The sequence below is a fragment of the Chlamydotis macqueenii genome, chromosome 7 (genome assembly GCF_036417535.1).
Source record: "Chlamydotis macqueenii isolate bChlMac1 chromosome 7, bChlMac1.mat, whole genome shotgun sequence".
In the NCBI taxonomy this organism is placed as follows: Eukaryota; Metazoa; Chordata; class Aves; order Otidiformes; family Otididae; genus Chlamydotis; species Chlamydotis macqueenii.
The window spans coordinates 19,370,049-19,386,426 of record NC_141562.1 but is presented as its reverse complement, the minus strand read 5'-3'; the positions used below and the strand labels follow the sequence as shown (position 1 = coordinate 19,386,426).

The 16,378-nt window shown below is 42.5% G+C and overlaps 1 protein-coding gene across 5 annotated transcripts in view; it reads left to right on the top strand.

The window, feature by feature from the left end:
* The window catches only part of MARCHF8 (membrane associated ring-CH-type finger 8), a 106,502-nt gene that overhangs the window by 73,951 nt on the left and 16,173 nt on the right, over positions 1-16,378 (top strand). For 4 of the 5 annotated variants that reach the window (XM_086752803.1, XM_086752805.1, XM_086752802.1 and 1 more), the window contains exons 3-5: positions 3,143-3,193; positions 14,226-14,305; positions 14,612-15,457. In XM_086752803.1, the coding sequence (XP_086608929.1) occupies positions 3,143-3,193; positions 14,226-14,305; positions 14,612-15,457 (977 nt within the window). The remainder of the gene's footprint in view (positions 1-3,142; positions 3,194-14,225; positions 14,306-14,611; positions 15,458-16,378) is intronic. The other variant, XM_086752807.1, reaches the window with a different exon arrangement.

Here is a 16,378-nt window from a genome sequence, read left to right as displayed (position 1 = left end):
GCTGGTGTCCAAGGGCTGAAGCAATTTTTTTCTGGCTGATGGAGCTGCTTGATAGTTGACAGGCTAACCAGACTGGAAAATATGTGTATATTTGCAAGTCTGTGTAGTGGCTTTGGCTCAGTTGTTGCTCCTTGAAAACATGGCTGAGTTGGTGCTTCTCCTGCTAGTCAGTGTAGGTAGCCCATTAGAGTACGGATTTTGGCCAGCCTGGGCTAAGGCTGTTGTGAAATTCCCGTTGACTTTGTGGATGTACCAGCTTTATCTGGTAAAGAAACTGAGTTGTGTAAGAGCGCTTAGGTGTTCAGGAGTTCTTTAGAAATATCACTGATACTTAAATATATGTGTGCATGCACTCTGTAACCCTTAAGAGAATTTTTTTTCAAGACTACTTTTTTTTTTGTTTAAAAGTGATCGCTCTTTCAATAACAAAACCAACTGTTCACAGTCATCTATGGACTGAAACCTCTGATAGGTATGTTTCCAACACTAGATCAATAAAGATAATATGAGCATCTGTCTCTTACAGGCTACTGGCATCCATCAGATAAAATCAGTCCAGGGAGCAGAGCAGAACGACTGGTTTCTGTGGTGTGGCTAAGAGTATGTTTGCTTTGTATCATTTACCATGTCATGCAAATACAGGTCTTGTTCTCCAGCCTGTTCATGCCTATTGAATTTTAGCATGTCCTTTTCAACACAGATGCCTGCGTAAGCTCAGTCATGCTCCCCTGCAGGCAGCTTCTTCAGCTAGACAGAAGTATTTGGGGAGTGCTGAGTTCACATGGAGAAACCTCTGCTCTGTTTAATTTTGTCTTTAGGAATTTCACCCAGAAGTCTTTGACATCTAGGGCTGGGTTTGAGCCTGTCACCTGTGTGGAGCCATCTGTGTTGCTTCAGGCAGACTTCTTGTCCGCCAGTCCCTCTCTTCACTACCATTTTTCCTTGTCCCGCTTAGCTTTGCTTTGTGTACCTCCCCTGCGTCCCTAGAAGGCCAAGCATAGCCTGCTTCCCCCAGGCCTCACACATATGTAATGACAAGTCTTTGTGCTTGCCAGCTTGTTTTGGTCTCTTTTCGTCATAGCTTGAGAACGTGTCCCTGCCCTTTTTTTTTCTTCCTCCTGTCTTCTATAGCTTCAATGAAGTTTTTTTTTCCCCTGTTGCTATAGTTGAACTGCCTTTGAAATCAGCTAGGTCCTTCCTTTATTGTTGGAGTCAATTCTTAGCCATACTGGTTCTGGCAGTAGTCCTGTCCAATGTTAGTCTTCACATAACCGTTACGTCTGTATTTTTGGAGGTCTTTACATATTTGTTTCTGTTCCAGAAATACTGTTATCTATGTAACAAAAGCTCATAGTAATCTCAAAAATCAGACTCAGCCTGGCAGTATGCAAATCTGGCATTCAAGTCTCAATGGTAATTTAGGCCACAACTATTCCAGACTTTGATCAGCTGATGCTTGTTGATTTTTAATTTAACCATCAGTCAAAATTGAGGGGGATTCCCTCATCACTTCTCCTTTCTTCTTCTGAAGACTATTTTACTGTCTTCTAGATACTTTAAACTTTGTAAATTTTTTTAAGCTTTTACATTTTTTAAAACAAAATTCCTACATGCAGAGGATTTCAGAACACTGTATTTGCTTCCTCTTGTTTTTAAGGGAGGAAGGGCAATTTATATCCATCAGTTGAGGCAGTGCCCAGGACTGCGTCGAAAGGCGTCTGATGTGGTAAGGAAGGGACTGCCTGCTTTTGTAAGCATATGCTGAAGTTTTTGCCTTGCTTTCTCTTCTCTCAACACCAAGCTTTCAAGTTGTTTTGAGGATGTGTTGTAGGAAAAGATGCGTGGGAGTGTGGGGATCTCAAACTGTGGATGTAGCATCTGGGTGCCCAGCCACCTAGACTGACTTGATGTGGGCTGTAGTCATTGAAGGCCACTTGAATTGTAACAAACCATAGGCAGAAGGTCTGAAACCAGTGTGTTATATCCAACCTAATCTAGGATCAACTGCAGTTGACTGGGTTTTTTATGTCCCTGTTTGTTGTCTATGCAGGACTTCTGATCTCAAGCTCTGTCAGTGCCAGTGAGAACTGAAAGAGGGTCCTGTTGACGTGTCTCTGTTGGGTTAAATTACCCTAGGAATAAACATGAAAGAGTTTGGTTCCTAAAATCCCAAATGAAGTGATGCGCTTTTAGAAACTCTAATCCAGCATAGAGTCCATAGAAGGAAGTAGTAAATTTGCCCTGTTTTTCAGGATGTTTACATCTCGAACCAATTTGCATCCCAGTTTCACAGACTTAGAGGAACATAGATACTGTTCCATAACCAACTGTCATTACTTGCTCTGTAATATTTGTTTAGAAGAAAGTGTTTCTTGTTGGATTTTATTCAGAAAAGCTTATGCAAAGCAATTTCCAGGCTCTTACCAGTGGGGCAATCGTATCCGATTATACTTGTGGTAAACTGATGTTCAGAAACCAGGAACCCTTAAAGGATGAAATATCTTGGTGAAACCTATAGTTATTTTGATAGGGGATAAGATTGTCATCCTTATCAATCTGTGCACTGAAAAGTGAATAACATACATTCATCACCGATTTCAGTTTTGGGAATTGTAGTTTCTGCATGCATCTTGTGTATTTCCAGTTTAATTCTGAATTCTGTGGTAAATAGGAAGTTCCTCAGTAGTTCTGCTTCATCTCCTGAAATGACATGCATGTGGTTATTCACAATTGTTTCTGGATATCACTGTGATACTTCTGTTTTTCTTGAAGCAAGAGCTTTCAATTTTAGTGGTTGGATGTTTGCCTTTGGATGTAGATGAAGCAGGGCTGAGAAATATCCTTTCCAAAGTGGATACCTTATGAGGAAAGGGCTTTGCAGTATTCATAGAATAAATCATTTTTCTAGTATTTCTTAGTTTATACTTGTCTTGCCTATGTGATTTTCTGCAAGGCAATATCTTGTTAAGCAAACAGAGCATTTCAGTGATTGTGGTAAATCAGGCTGATGTTAATAGAAGAAACATCCTTAAAAGCCACAGCTGTAAAACTTTCTCCATGGAACTTGTTTTTTAATACCAACTTTTAAAATATGTCATAGCCGTGATTTGTTGCTGCAGTTATCCTGTTCTTCCTCTTTCAGAATGAGAAGACTTTGGGACATTCTGTGAGCCGCTCTAGTAACATCTCAAAGGTATGTTTCTTGATATAACTTGATTTTTTATAAACTTGGGGATACTAAGATTTCTTTCATTTCAAAACTGGGATGATACATGACAATGTGACCAGTATGTCATTGATAGTCACTCCTGAAACGTTAGAACTCTCTGGTGTTTTGCAGACTTTCTTTACAGGTCAATTGAAATGGAAGCTACAGTAGGTTTTCTCTTTCACACTGTCAGCCTCCTTAGCTTGGTAGGAGCAAGACAGATGACAGATGCCTGACATCTTATCTTGGATGGGGTGAAATCGCTCCAAAAACATCACTCATGTTCTTTTATACCATAAGCTCTCTGATGTAATGTTCTCTCTGAGATGTATAGCCATGCGTCCAGTAATATGTGTTGGATATGTGGTTAAACATTGTTTTATTGTCACTTCAGCACTAAATTATTGTTAGCACCATGAACTGCATTGTTATCAGGACACGGCTATGTAAGTATTTTTAAATGTTTGCTGTTACAGGCCTTGATCTTGTAAGGGAAGCGTGATGCTCTGTACCCGTTCTTGTCACACTTGTATCCGATGGACACACCAAAGGCACAGTTGCTTTGTTATGCTGTTAGGAAAAAAATATCTTCTGTCCAAGAAAACTTATTACAATACATACACTATTCCTACTTCTGCATTACAAATGTTAGCTGGAAGCCTGACACCTTTTTGCTTACCCAAGTACAATTGCTTAGAGCCTTCGTGCAAGCAAGGCTGTGCAGTTGACCACTATTTTTCATGGGGTGCATAAGCCTCAACCCTTCATTGCCACAGTTAATGTTGCTGGTAATAGTGACTTTTAATGAAAGCCTGAGTCATTATGGCTGTGACAAGCTCGAGTTCGTTTTTTCTATTCTGGGTGCTTCAGGATATAGGAAGCTATTCGTGCCTATCTCCAGCAGAGGAAAGAGTGGCTGCACTTAATTTACAATTTACATGGGCAGAGACAAGTTTCACTTTGGAGCAGAAAGACAAGATTACTGGGTGTCTTAAATAATGAGCAGGGTAACTGTCCAGTGCATAGGTATTGACCAAGCTGAAGATGTTGGTATCATGGAGTGATGCAGGATTGTGTTTTGCATTCAGCATCAGAAAATGTGCATTCACAGGAAGGGTTTTGAAATAAATACCATGTGAGTACAGCTTCTCATCTCATTCTGAAATGAGACTGCCTGTTTCTTTTTACCCTGGCTCTTCTCTTCTTATGGATCCTTAATTGGATTTTCAGGCATTCTTCAGCAGAGATGGTAGTTTTATCATTAAATGTCATTGTACTTTTCCCAGAGTGTCTGAAATTCAGCACAAGCAACTTTTTGGCAGCAGCAGTTTGATACCCATACAGAGCTGCAGAGTTCATTCTCAGTTTATTGAGAACTGATAGTGTGGCAGTGCAGTGGGAAGGACCTTGCACTCTAGCAAAGCTCTCACTGGGAGTGCTGGCAAGTGGGACATCAATGTCTGCATTCATCTTGAAACACTGAGACATTCAGCATGATTGCTCCATGTTGCAAAAGCTAAAGTTCTCAAGGGGTGCAAGAGTCAGCTTTGCCAGTTCAACAGGTTAAGACTTCATGGTTGCAAATATGAGCTTCCCAGAAGTATTGATGTTCTCGCTGTTTCTCTGCTGCTTGTGTCCATTCCGTTCTGTGCACTTACTCTGGAGCTGACTTCTAACAAGGGCAAGAGGTGGAAGTCCCATTGGTGAAATCAGTCTCCTGATTTGCCTCATACATCCAAACGCTGCCTTGCATATCCAGGCAGTTCAGTGCTAAGCTGCAACAATTTATTTTGCAGTGTACAGGTGGGTTGGCTGTTGCAAGCAATTTGGAGGACAGGAAAGATTATAGTAGTGGGATGCAGCGTGGAAGCTTAAGTACATGGAAAAGTTTTCATTAGTTCTGAGATTTAATGGAAAAGTGCCTTTTATTTTTGTTTAGAATAGTATAGCAAGCTGGCCAATAAGGCAGACTGAATATGTGTAAAGGAAAAAGTATGGAAATGCTTGGCTGCCTGTGTAGCTCTTTCTGAAGTCCTCAGAGCTTGTTGATACCACACCATTTTAAGAGGAGCTATTTAACCAAAGTTGAGTTTTATCAATGACATGCTTTTCCATTGCATATCAATGATATGCATTTCCGGATATGCTGATGTGTGTGTGCTTGTGTACAGAAATAATGATTGTGCTTCCTCCAAATGACTGTTTCAGCTATTATTTTCCACCTAAATCTAGCTTACAGCGTAGTATTATAGCAAATCTGCTACAAATGCTTGGCACTAACGCTTGATTCAAAGCCTTTCTGGTGCTGATATGTCATTGTGAACCCGCTGTGATGATTACTGTGTATCTTTCCACTCTTCGCAGTTGCACAGTGCAATGTGAGTGGAAAGGATTGAGTCAGAACTCAGCCTCTAGCCAAGAGAGGATGCTGTGTTACTCGGTGTGACCAAGGAAAGCGATGCCCTAGGGCTAAAAGTGATCAAGGAGGGAGGCAGACAGATGGTGCCACTGAAAATGAGATCAGCTGGTAGAGGTGGCAGGACCTTTCTGAACATAGACCACAAGTGTTGGGGCCAGGTGGAGCCATCCCTTGGGAGGAAGGGGCAAAAAAGCAGTTCTCAAAGAGGCAGATGCTAAGAGAGGTGGAAGAGATGCTAGTACATGTGGCCAGGACAAGAAAAAACAATCACCTGAATACTTGGCTAGGGATGGAGGACGGAAGCAGCAGAAAAAAAGGAGTAGGGAATAAGATGTAGGAGGATCTTCATATGGTGCCATTAGGTTTTGTGCAGTCTGTTGCACGCTGGGGGATGTGGCATTCCTCCAGGTTCTTCTTTGCTTTTTTGGTGTGTGTATTTCAAACACTCCTTTTAAGTCTGCTGCACATGAAACATTTGAATTTCTGGAATCCTTTCTGTGTTTGTTTTGAAATAAAAAAAAGTAATGTTGAAGGCAGGTTGAATCGATTTAGTCATGGGACTTGGATACAGCCCGATTCCCAGCTTGCCCTGTTCTCAAGCACAGTGATGGTGATTGAAACACCCCCAATTGGCATGAGGGGTATATAGCCCAGATCCACATCTCAACTGCTTACCCTAAGCCAGCATTTTTGCCAAGAAGCCACCGTTCACTGGTAAGTGCCTTCATCATATAAGCCACACAGAGAAATAATTAAGCTTTATAGAAGCTTCATCCTCTAAATATGGATGAAATTGACCCTAAAACACAGCCAGTCACTGAGAGCAGCTAAAAAAGGGATTTTCACAGTGGTGTGATTCATGCCCCCTCTGCTCTTACGATAAAGGAATTGTGCTTACAAGTAGATTAAATGAGGTCACTAAAAAAGCTGGTCTGTAAATAGTTATCCTCAAATTAGTGATACTGTTTAGCTTTAAGGTGTCTGATATATCCAGAAACTGCTGATGTGACATATGGAAATATCGTCCGGTCACCTGTGTGCTGTTCCTGTTATCTGATTGCTCTGGAGGGCTGATTTTAGTATAGTAGGGAAGCACTTTGTAGTCTTACTTTCATGACCCTTTTAGGGGTAAACTTTGAAAATGCTAATACAGAGATCACAGCAAAGGAATCAAAAGTGCACTCCTTAAAAAATGTAAATGCTTTGTCTTTTCTGAAGGCCTGTAGAGTTTTATCTTCTGAGCAGAAGCACACCAGAAAGTTTTAAATTATTCTTGGGCTGAATGGCAGGCAGCGCAGACGCAAAGTGGTAGCTTAGGCTTCCTATGAAATTTAAAATCCATTTAGGCTGTTCATCAGCTTGGAACAGATTTAGAAAAGCATATGAATACACACGTCCACTGTTGCCTGAAGCTTTGATGGATTCAGTGAGCGTTCATCTGTAGAAAAGCAGTCCAGGTTTTTCAGTCGCAGAGCTCAGCTGTCCTGTAGTCTATCAGACGGCCAAGGCTTACTGAAAAGAACTGCACTCGGAGGTGTTGTATTCAGGTACATGAGCCTGGAGGTAGGGAAAGAGAAGTTGCTTAAAAAAAAAAAATTAAATCTTTCTACTGAGTTATTGGGGAAAGGAAAAGACAGGAAAAATTGTATAATGTGAAGATTAAGGTATGCTCTTTTCCCCACCCCCAAGAGCAATGCTGGGGCGTGCTGCAGTTGTGTTCGTGAGGAGTACGGTAGCCTCCCTGTGCTGTGATTAAATCCCCTCTCCTGGGGCTGGATTCTTACCTTGTGTGGATATGAGGGCACCCTGTGAAGGAGGAACCTGCAGGAACTTCCTTTCCTCTTTTGTTCACTCAGTCTATTCAAGGTATTTTGAGGAAGATTTTAAAATCAAAGAGCTGTTTGGTTTTTTTTTTTCTTTTTGTTCTCCCTGCAGAACCTGTGTAGTTGTTACTGGGCTTAGTCAACATTAATCCTTTGCTGTAGGCAGGTTGAGTTACGCTTGTGAATATTTTTAAAGGATAGATAGCCTCCTTTCTCTAGTGCCTTTGGCTCTGATATCTCTGAAGAAGGTTCCTGCCAGAATCCTCCTTTACATTTCTTTAGGAAGAATGAGGGGAAGATGCCTTCAGCTTTGCTTCTAGTTTCTAGACATTATTTTAATTATAGTCATATGCATTATATAAAGTATGGAGCAAAGTTCTTCCTGCAGGTGACTACTGGTTCCTATTGAGTTCTTGCCAAAATTATATGGTGGAGTTGATAATCCTGAAAAATTCAAATGCCTCTTTCCTATATCTTCTCCCTGCCTCACCAGGTTTTTTAACCACTCTCCATTCTAATAGTGCATCTGATCCCAGTTAAAGACACTTGATTTTCATATGCACTGGAAGTCAAAATGGCACAAGTCTATTAGGGCAAATTTAATGGAGAAGACCAGAACTTACTGATGTTTGATCCTGCTGTGCTGGTATTTAGGAAGAGCTTTCAAAAACAGCCTGTCAAGCAGGGCTGTCAGCCCTTCACAACATCCAGTCTGTCCAAAGGTGACCTGTTCTGGCTATCTCAAGTGTCAGGTTAGTGCACTTGGCAGGGCTGGTTGGTCTCATTGCACTCTGCCTGGGTGTGCTAGTTCAGCTGGAGGCCTCTTTTGGCACACATGCAATGAAGCGACCATGTCTGTTCCACAGATAAGCACTGGAGACTTTACAGCTGCAGTGCACCTTAGCGAGAGCCATCAGCCAACGTGTACATGGAACACAGCACTTGCTGAAAACATAAAAATATGAATATGTTCCATCCTGGTGGATGGCTGGAGCCAAACAATTATATTTGTTCTGCAGTGTCTCCAGAGAAATGATGGATGTGTCCCTTGGGTTTAATGGAGACCTCCCTGCCTGCCTGAAGCCCAGGCTCAGGACTTCTCAGCAGAGCAAGCAGAAGTGAATTTTGCCTCTGTGGATGAGACAGGGCTGGGGCTGCCCCTGTCAAAGGGAGGGGAGGTGAATGAGGCAAGGGTGACACAAATGGAGTCAGATTCCCTGGGTCTCTTCATAGAGAGAGACCTCTCCTTTCCCTATCTGAAGACCAACCAGGCTAGTTATGGAATGCCTTGCAGAGGTACTTGGTACCTTTTTTCACAAGGGCTCCATCACTACTGTTTTCTTTCCTAGATCACTGTCTATACCTAGATCCCGCTAGAGGAACAAGTATGGGGTGGTTGGTGTTGGTTTCTGTGGTGTAAACCAAGGAGGGAGCAGAGCCTGCAGCTTTTGCTGCCTCCGGAGATGTGCTATGCAAGCTAAGTGCCTGCCATGTCTATGTCTAGAAGCAGCCTTGCCATCTTAATACACATGTAAATAGTATCTGTGTGAAAGAGATAAAATACTCTTTGGCGATGAGTTCTTCTAAAACACAGGGTGTGATAACTGTCCCTCTTATTCTGTCTTTCCGGTGTCCTTCTGTCACATTCATCATTGTGATGTGTTATTACCAGCGCAGACAAATCTGATTCACAGCAAGCTCCCAGTGTCCGTTGCAGATTATAGCACTGTGATCTCGGTGCTGAAAAAGCATCCCCGTGCAGGAGGATTGCTTGGGGCCGGAGGGGAGGGAGGGATTAAAGGTAGTGGGGCCTCGATCACTGGTTGTGCTTGGGACAGGACAACTTTGGGGCAGTGGTGGGAGATGTCTCCACTTAGCCAACACCTACCTACTATGGTTAGCTGTGCCTCTTTAATCCCCAGAGGGATGGGTGGTAGTTGAAGTTGGCTCAGCGGAGATGACCATCACTGTGCTCCTGTTGCTCTTACAGGGAAGGGAGGCAAACAGAAACTGCTGCAATGGTCTAGTGGCACTTGAGTCATCTTTTAGCATTGGTCTCTTTGACAGCAGGTGTGGCTACCTCTTAGGATTTTTATTGCTTACTTTATTTTTTTTTTAGGCCAGCAGAAGAGCATAGTTTTGAAATGAGTTCATCATGGTGTGAAATAAAGGCAAACCCATACTCAAAATGCCAAGTTGAAATTTGGGTTGTGGAGTGTTTGGGTTGTTGCTCTATTGCTAAATTTGTATTTGTCTGAAGCTCCTTGTGCTGCAGTTCCTCCTGATAAAAAAAAAAAAAACCTTAAAATTCTGCTTCTTTTCCCTTACTCTTTGTCTCCCCAAAGGAGAGGTGTGCTCCATTATTAAATGTGTATAGTGCTTAGTATGTTAGTTCCAGGTCCTTAACTGCAGCTTCTAGGAGTTTGTGTAGCACAAATGGTACGGCCACAGTATTGGTCCTGTTCATGTAGCACCTACAAGTGATGAATTTTGCAGTTGTGGGGAGAAAACCTTTCTTTGCTTCCTTCAGACTTACGATCAGTGGAGGAATTCTTCTGGAGTAAAGTTGTTTCTAACTTTTTACCTTTAATGAATAATTTAATAAAGTTTTCAGAATGTGACAGGCCCTGTTCTTTAAAATGAGGTATAATTACTAGTACTGAAGTGCAGCCCAGAGAGAGATAACAGCAGCATACCCAGAAGTGCCATCTCAGATAAGCAGGTTATTGAGAACAACCAGCTGTGGCAGTTCATATATATATATATGGACATATATATATGTTTGCACATGCGCACACACACACACAAATATACATATGTATAAAAAGATATAGATAGATATATATATGTGGGAGTTTTTTTGGTTTGGTGTTTTTGGTTTTTTTTTTTTTTTTTTTTTTTCCCCTGATGGCAGCCTTCCAGAGAGCTGTAGGCTAGCAGGGATTACTGCCTTCAGAGTCACTGTGATTATCTAAACACCAGTGCGGAAGGCCACACTGTGACCTCACTGAATTGCGTTAGATGGGAATGTCAATATACACAATTAACTACCTATTGACCTTTAGTCCTGAGCTATTTTAGGCAGCCAGTCTGTCTGTACAGGGTAATTCACTAGCACATAGCTCCAAGGCTTGTTGGAGGTAATACTCCTCCATGCAAAGGGCATGAAGGTCCACAGAGGTTCAGCAAGTGATTCTGGAGTTAGAGGAGTTCAGGCTGCGAAGGCTTAGGCTACCTGTCACATAACGAGCATGGCAGAAACCTCCATTGACAAGGAGTGCTTTAAAATCTACTACTGCTGTTGCCATTGCAAGTAGCCAGTTCACTGGGGTATTGAGGATGCTTTGTGTGCCAGAAGGTGCAGAGTGGTGAAGGCTTTGATTGCTTATTTTCCCAGCTTCTTCAGAGCTGAGCCTTGTGCGGGAGCAACATCAGAGCTCCAGGCTAGCTGGATACACCTCTGTGTTGGATTCACCTATCACCTTGCCTCTTCTTTGCCCTGTTCTGGCTCAAGGCTGCTGGTGTTTCTTCTTTTCTGTGGCACCTCTCTGCCGGATAGCTGCTGTATCTGAGTTAGGAAGCCTAGGCGAGCTGTGTGGACTGTTGAGCATCAGTTGCATGCACTTCTGCTTCTAGGACTGACAGAACTTCTTGGGCTCTTGGCAGCCCCTTGCATTTCACCGTGCTCTTTTCTTGTCAGTGAGTTGTGCCTCGCCATTACAGGCTCATTGCCCTAACCGACTGATGTTCCTCTGGCAGCTGAAGCTAGGGAAGTGATTGGCATTAAACAAGCTCAGTAAAAGAAGTGGCTAGGATAGTGAGGTGAAGTAAAAGTAATCTGATTTGCAATGCAGCTGTGTAAATAGACGAGCAAAAAAGCATTGGAGGAAAAGAGGACAAACTGAGACTGGAGGTTCATTGAACCGTGGCTTTTGGTGGTAGCCACAGCTTACATGAGCTCATACCGAGGGTGGGGCGTAACTTCCTGCAGAGTTTTGTTGTTCCATTTTGTGGTGCTTTTCTACGTGTGTTAACTTCTGTTCATGTTTTGGTTGCAATTGCATTATGTATAAAGATGGAGCAAAGGATCTCCTGTACTGAAGCAGGAAGATGGAAGGAAAAGGAAATGTGCCTCAGATACAAGGTTTTTTGCAGGCTGTCCTGAACAGTGCTGACATCTAGAAACAGAATAGTAAGGTTGAAATGCAAATGAAATTGCACAATTTCTTTTTTTTGTCCCAGCCTTTTGATTTCCCAAGTGGTGAGACTTTGACACTGTATTGGTGTCAGCAATTGGATCAAGAAACCAGTAACATGGTTTCAGAAGGGAAATTTTGGATCATTGAATCTAGTCATCTGCTATTAGACTGTCACATCAGATATACTGCTGTCTTTTTTTTTTTTTTTTAACTTCATTGCTGAAGTGAAGGAGAAGAGAGATTGGATTCATTCTAAGCAGGTTACCTTCTGTGATTTGCTCATAACGTAAAACCTGAGACAGATTTATTAATTGATTTGTGACTTCAGTTCCAACAATATATGGCTCTGTTTCCATGGCAGAATGCAGCATGCTGTTTTACTGGTTCAATATTGTGTTTTCAGAAGATTGCTAAACATACCATTTTAAATAATTCATTGTTTAAGTCTTATTAATTTTCATTTGCATAATTATAGCAGCAGATTATATAGTGTATCAGATCTTTCACTAACTTGTCAGTCTTTCTTTAAAAAAAAAAAAGTAATTACTGCACAAACTCTTTTTAAAAGACAGGATTTGAATTTAGAGATGTATCTGCTTTTAGGAGAAGTTAAGCATCAAATAGAGAACATATTTCCAAGTAATACCTGAATTCACCTCCCTGTATGACCATCATCCTATATCATTACTATATGCAAGTGGTGTAGAATGTAAAGAACCATAATTTCCAGGATAAAGCCAATAACTGGTCTTTAATTTGTTTTGTCACAGTCATAACAGTCAGTTTGTTCTCTGGCTCAAGGTTATACTTTTGGTTTTTATTCTATATATACACCTGGCTGGTAGGATGGGAAACAAGTTAGTGTCTTACTATGGATCAAGAGGTGTGTGTCTGAGCCTTGCCCTTGACTCTTGCAGACCCAGCTGTAAATGGATACCTGTTTTTTTCAGGCTCAGTGCACCTGAGACATCCCAATGTGAGGTGAGACACAGTGCTCTCTTTAGTACTGTTGGCTAGAAAAACAAAACCTGAACAGATGAGTCCTGTAACATGGAAGATGATGATTGCATGTGTATTTATAAATTAGCATGTGTATCATAGTATACCCATCTTCTCTCACAAAGAAAGAAGAATATATTGTGTGACAAGGAACCTTGCTTTTGCTACATGTAAAAGCCTGCAGTGGCTTTGTTTAAATATAGCACAGGGGCTTTTAATGAATTAAGAATAGAACTGAAGAGACCTGAGACCGGATATAGTGTGTGTGTTGCACCATGACTAGAGATCATCCAAGCAGTGATGACTGAGGTAGTTTGGGCGTCTCAAGCTGAAGTACAGGGCTGGGCACAGCATGCTTCTGTGGCAACACACCTTTAATGACCTGAGGTCTCTGAGTCTGGCTTTGTGCACTTGCCAGGCCCAGGTCTGTGCTGGCTGTGCTGGTTTTTGTGCAGCCCAGCATGGTGTTGACACTTCTGATGTTCTGCTCATTGCACTGTTCCTTGCTGGGTTTCAGGCTTTGCTTTGCAGATCAAAAGAGCTGTAAACCTTGGTTTGAATTTTGAAGTGCAAGCAGTGTTTTGCAGCAGTAGGCGAGTGGTGCAGCCCGCCAAACAGCTGTGGAACATGGGAGAACCAGGTTTAAAGATTCTGTATTAGGAGATTATCAATGCAGGTCTGCTCATCACCAAAACCTGTAGGAAGAGTAGAGAAGTTTCCGTTAGTGACCCAAGAATATAGTGGCTGAAAAGGCCTATGGTAATAGCCCATTGAGTCCCAACTCTGAGACAATGATCTTTCTCACTATATTGACTTTAGAGACTTGTCTATTAAATGTTAAATATACCAAGAGCTTAGCTTTACCTTTTTGAGTTAGTTCAGCTGAATTCTGAATTCTGCAGTTATTCTATGTCTCACTGTGCTCTTCTTGGGTCTTAGGAATGTGACTGCTGCCACTCCTCTTCTCCAAGTAGGTGGAAGACCCTGTCAGAGTAAAAGCAGGATGAGAGGCCTTGCAAAGTACAAAGAGTACTTAAGGGAATGATCTGTTTTGGCAGATGGTGCTCATGTGCATATCCTAGTAGAGAAAATAAGTCCCAAATAGTGTCCGAGTTATTTTCTGTCTTGGGGGGGGGGGGGACCAAACCAAACTCAAGTCTCTAATCTCTTGTCATCATTATAAGTGGAAGGATTAGCTATTATGTGGTAGCTAAATTCCGACTAGTCTATACACACACCTCCATCTAATTATCCTAATTACTGTAGCATTGCTCATTTCCTGAGCTATTGTTCTGTGCAATGTTTGACAGCTGGCAAGTTCCGCTCCAGAGATGGCTGCATTTGACCTTGGGGCAAAACGTTCCTGTTCTGATTGCTGCTTTTTCCAGGATGAGGCTATGTGACCTCTCTTTTTAGCATTTAATGGTAAAGTCACTTTCTCGAAACTAGCCCTTGAATATCTGATGGAGAGTGGTGTCTGACTCCATGTGCTGTGTTTAACCCTCAAGGTGATTGCTGTGCATACCAAACTCTTCAAACTTGTGACTTGCTTTTTGTTTGTTTTAATTTCACTGCAGGCTGGAAGTCCAACCTCTATCTCTGCCCCTCACAGCTTCTCTCGGACTTCTGTTACACCATCCAACCAGGACATCTGCAGGTAAAGTGTGTTGTTTGCATGGCTACAGTGAGGCTCGTCTGAGGTTCACATTAAGTAAAACCAAAACTGAAAAAGCACATATATGGGGAAGTGAGTGATGTGGGGTTCCCATTTGAAGCGTCCCATTTGTTTGACTCGACTGCTGTCTAACACTGCTTTGTTGAATCCCACTGATTGTTTGGCCCCGCTATGTTTGCCATTCCCACACTAGCCGTAATTCTCATTTCTTCACTTTTAATTATATGTGTTCTCTTACATAATTGTTTTTTTACTTTCTGTGCTTTTATTCCACTGTTCTGCATGCAGTTCCAGTGCAGTGTTTTCTGAGTGTTGTCATCACAGTCCAGTGCAGTCTGCTGTTGTCTTGAAAAATCCTCACTGCCAGAGCCCTCTGACACAAGGGGTCACTGTGACAGTAATCTGTCAGGACGCGTTACATACAGCAAAAAGAAACTCCCGTGGGCAGGATCGGGGCCAGGCACTCAGGTCTGCTAAGAACATAAAGCCCACCCGCACCCTGAAATTCTCCAAGTCCCTCAATGATGTGGACCAGAAGGCGCAGAGCACCAGTGAGTGCTTTGACTATGTGGAGCGAACACGCTCAGAAGGCAAACTGATCCCGACTCAAGAGCAGTGTTTCAGGATTAACAAATTTCATCTTAAAGAGAGGAAACCGCTAAATCTCAGGCCTCTTTCTTTTAGCAATTCTAAGCACTCCTACATCCCTTCCCTTTCCAACTACTCAAGTGCATCGGGAGGAGCAGAGAACCACAGCGGTGTGCATATCCCCTTGCTGGAGGACAAAGTGGACCATGACACCTCAAGGAGCAAAAAACTCTTGCGTTACCTTTTTTCCTTCTCCCACACCTCCAGCACCAGCAGCCTGCATAAGTTCCACGAACTGGAGAGCTATTCCAGTCACTTCCAAGTTGAGAAATCCTCCAGCGTGCTGGTGGAAAGCACAGACTTCTGCTCTGATGATATGGGAGATGATGACGTCTTTGAGGACAGCACCTCAGTGAAATTGAAAACAAAAGAGCAGCGGGCGCCTCTCTGTTCAGTTGAGAAGGACAGTGACCTTGACTGCCCTTCCCCACTCTCAGAAAAATTCCCCCCTCTCTCCCCTGTGTCCACATCGGGAGATACCTGCAGGTTGGTTTACCAGAGAACCACCTACCTTCGAGCCCTCCCGTGTGCAGTGGTGACCGTTCTACTTTCCCCTGCCTTTGTGCCGTTTCTGTCTTTCTTTCACCCTGTCACCTTGCTTTAATATGTGCGATTTGAAGCATGCAGCCTTCTCTCTGCTGTCCTGCACGCCTCTGATGCACTTAACAAGACTACTAAGCAAAATAATTTCCTTTGGAGTCAAATAAATTATCTTGCAATTTGTTTCAGGTTTGGGGTTCTGAAAGAATATTTTTCTCTTATCAGTGCCCAAACTGGGAATATCATGAGAGAATCAGCTACACATATTAAAGGACAAGCTGAATATGTCTTAGCTTTTAATGAGCAATGTGTTGTCCTGACAGTCACTGCTGTTTGGTCAGGGTGTGGGGAGTCAGGAGGAAAAGAGATTGCTTGTTTGAAAATTGCTTCTGAGATCAGGTCAGTATAGCATAGGATTAGAGGTTTTTTCATGTTTTCCTCACAGTTTGTATCCCACCACACTCTTTTATTTGTAAAGGGCTTTCTGGATGCCTTAGTTGAAAGGGAATTGTTAGTGATGAGCCTGTGATGATCAGTGTGAAGTCCAAAAAGGATGAATGTCCTTGTTCCACTGCCTGTGCACAAGTGGTGGGAACAGACAGCTGTCTTTACAGTGACTTGTCTGCAGGCCTGCCCTATCTCAGCTCCGAAATGTGGCTGAGGAGCAGGAGTCACCAAGTACAGTCCAAAAGAATGTCCAATTCCTCTACCTAGCATTTTACTATCCTCATCTTTCTCTTCCCTGTCACCACTTTCTGAAGCTGGCTTTGTTACTACTTGGCAGTGTGATTTGATTTCCCCCCTCATTACCAGCAAAATCTAGTTCTGTATTGGCTTGTCGTCAACAAGATGCTGTTTTAATCCACC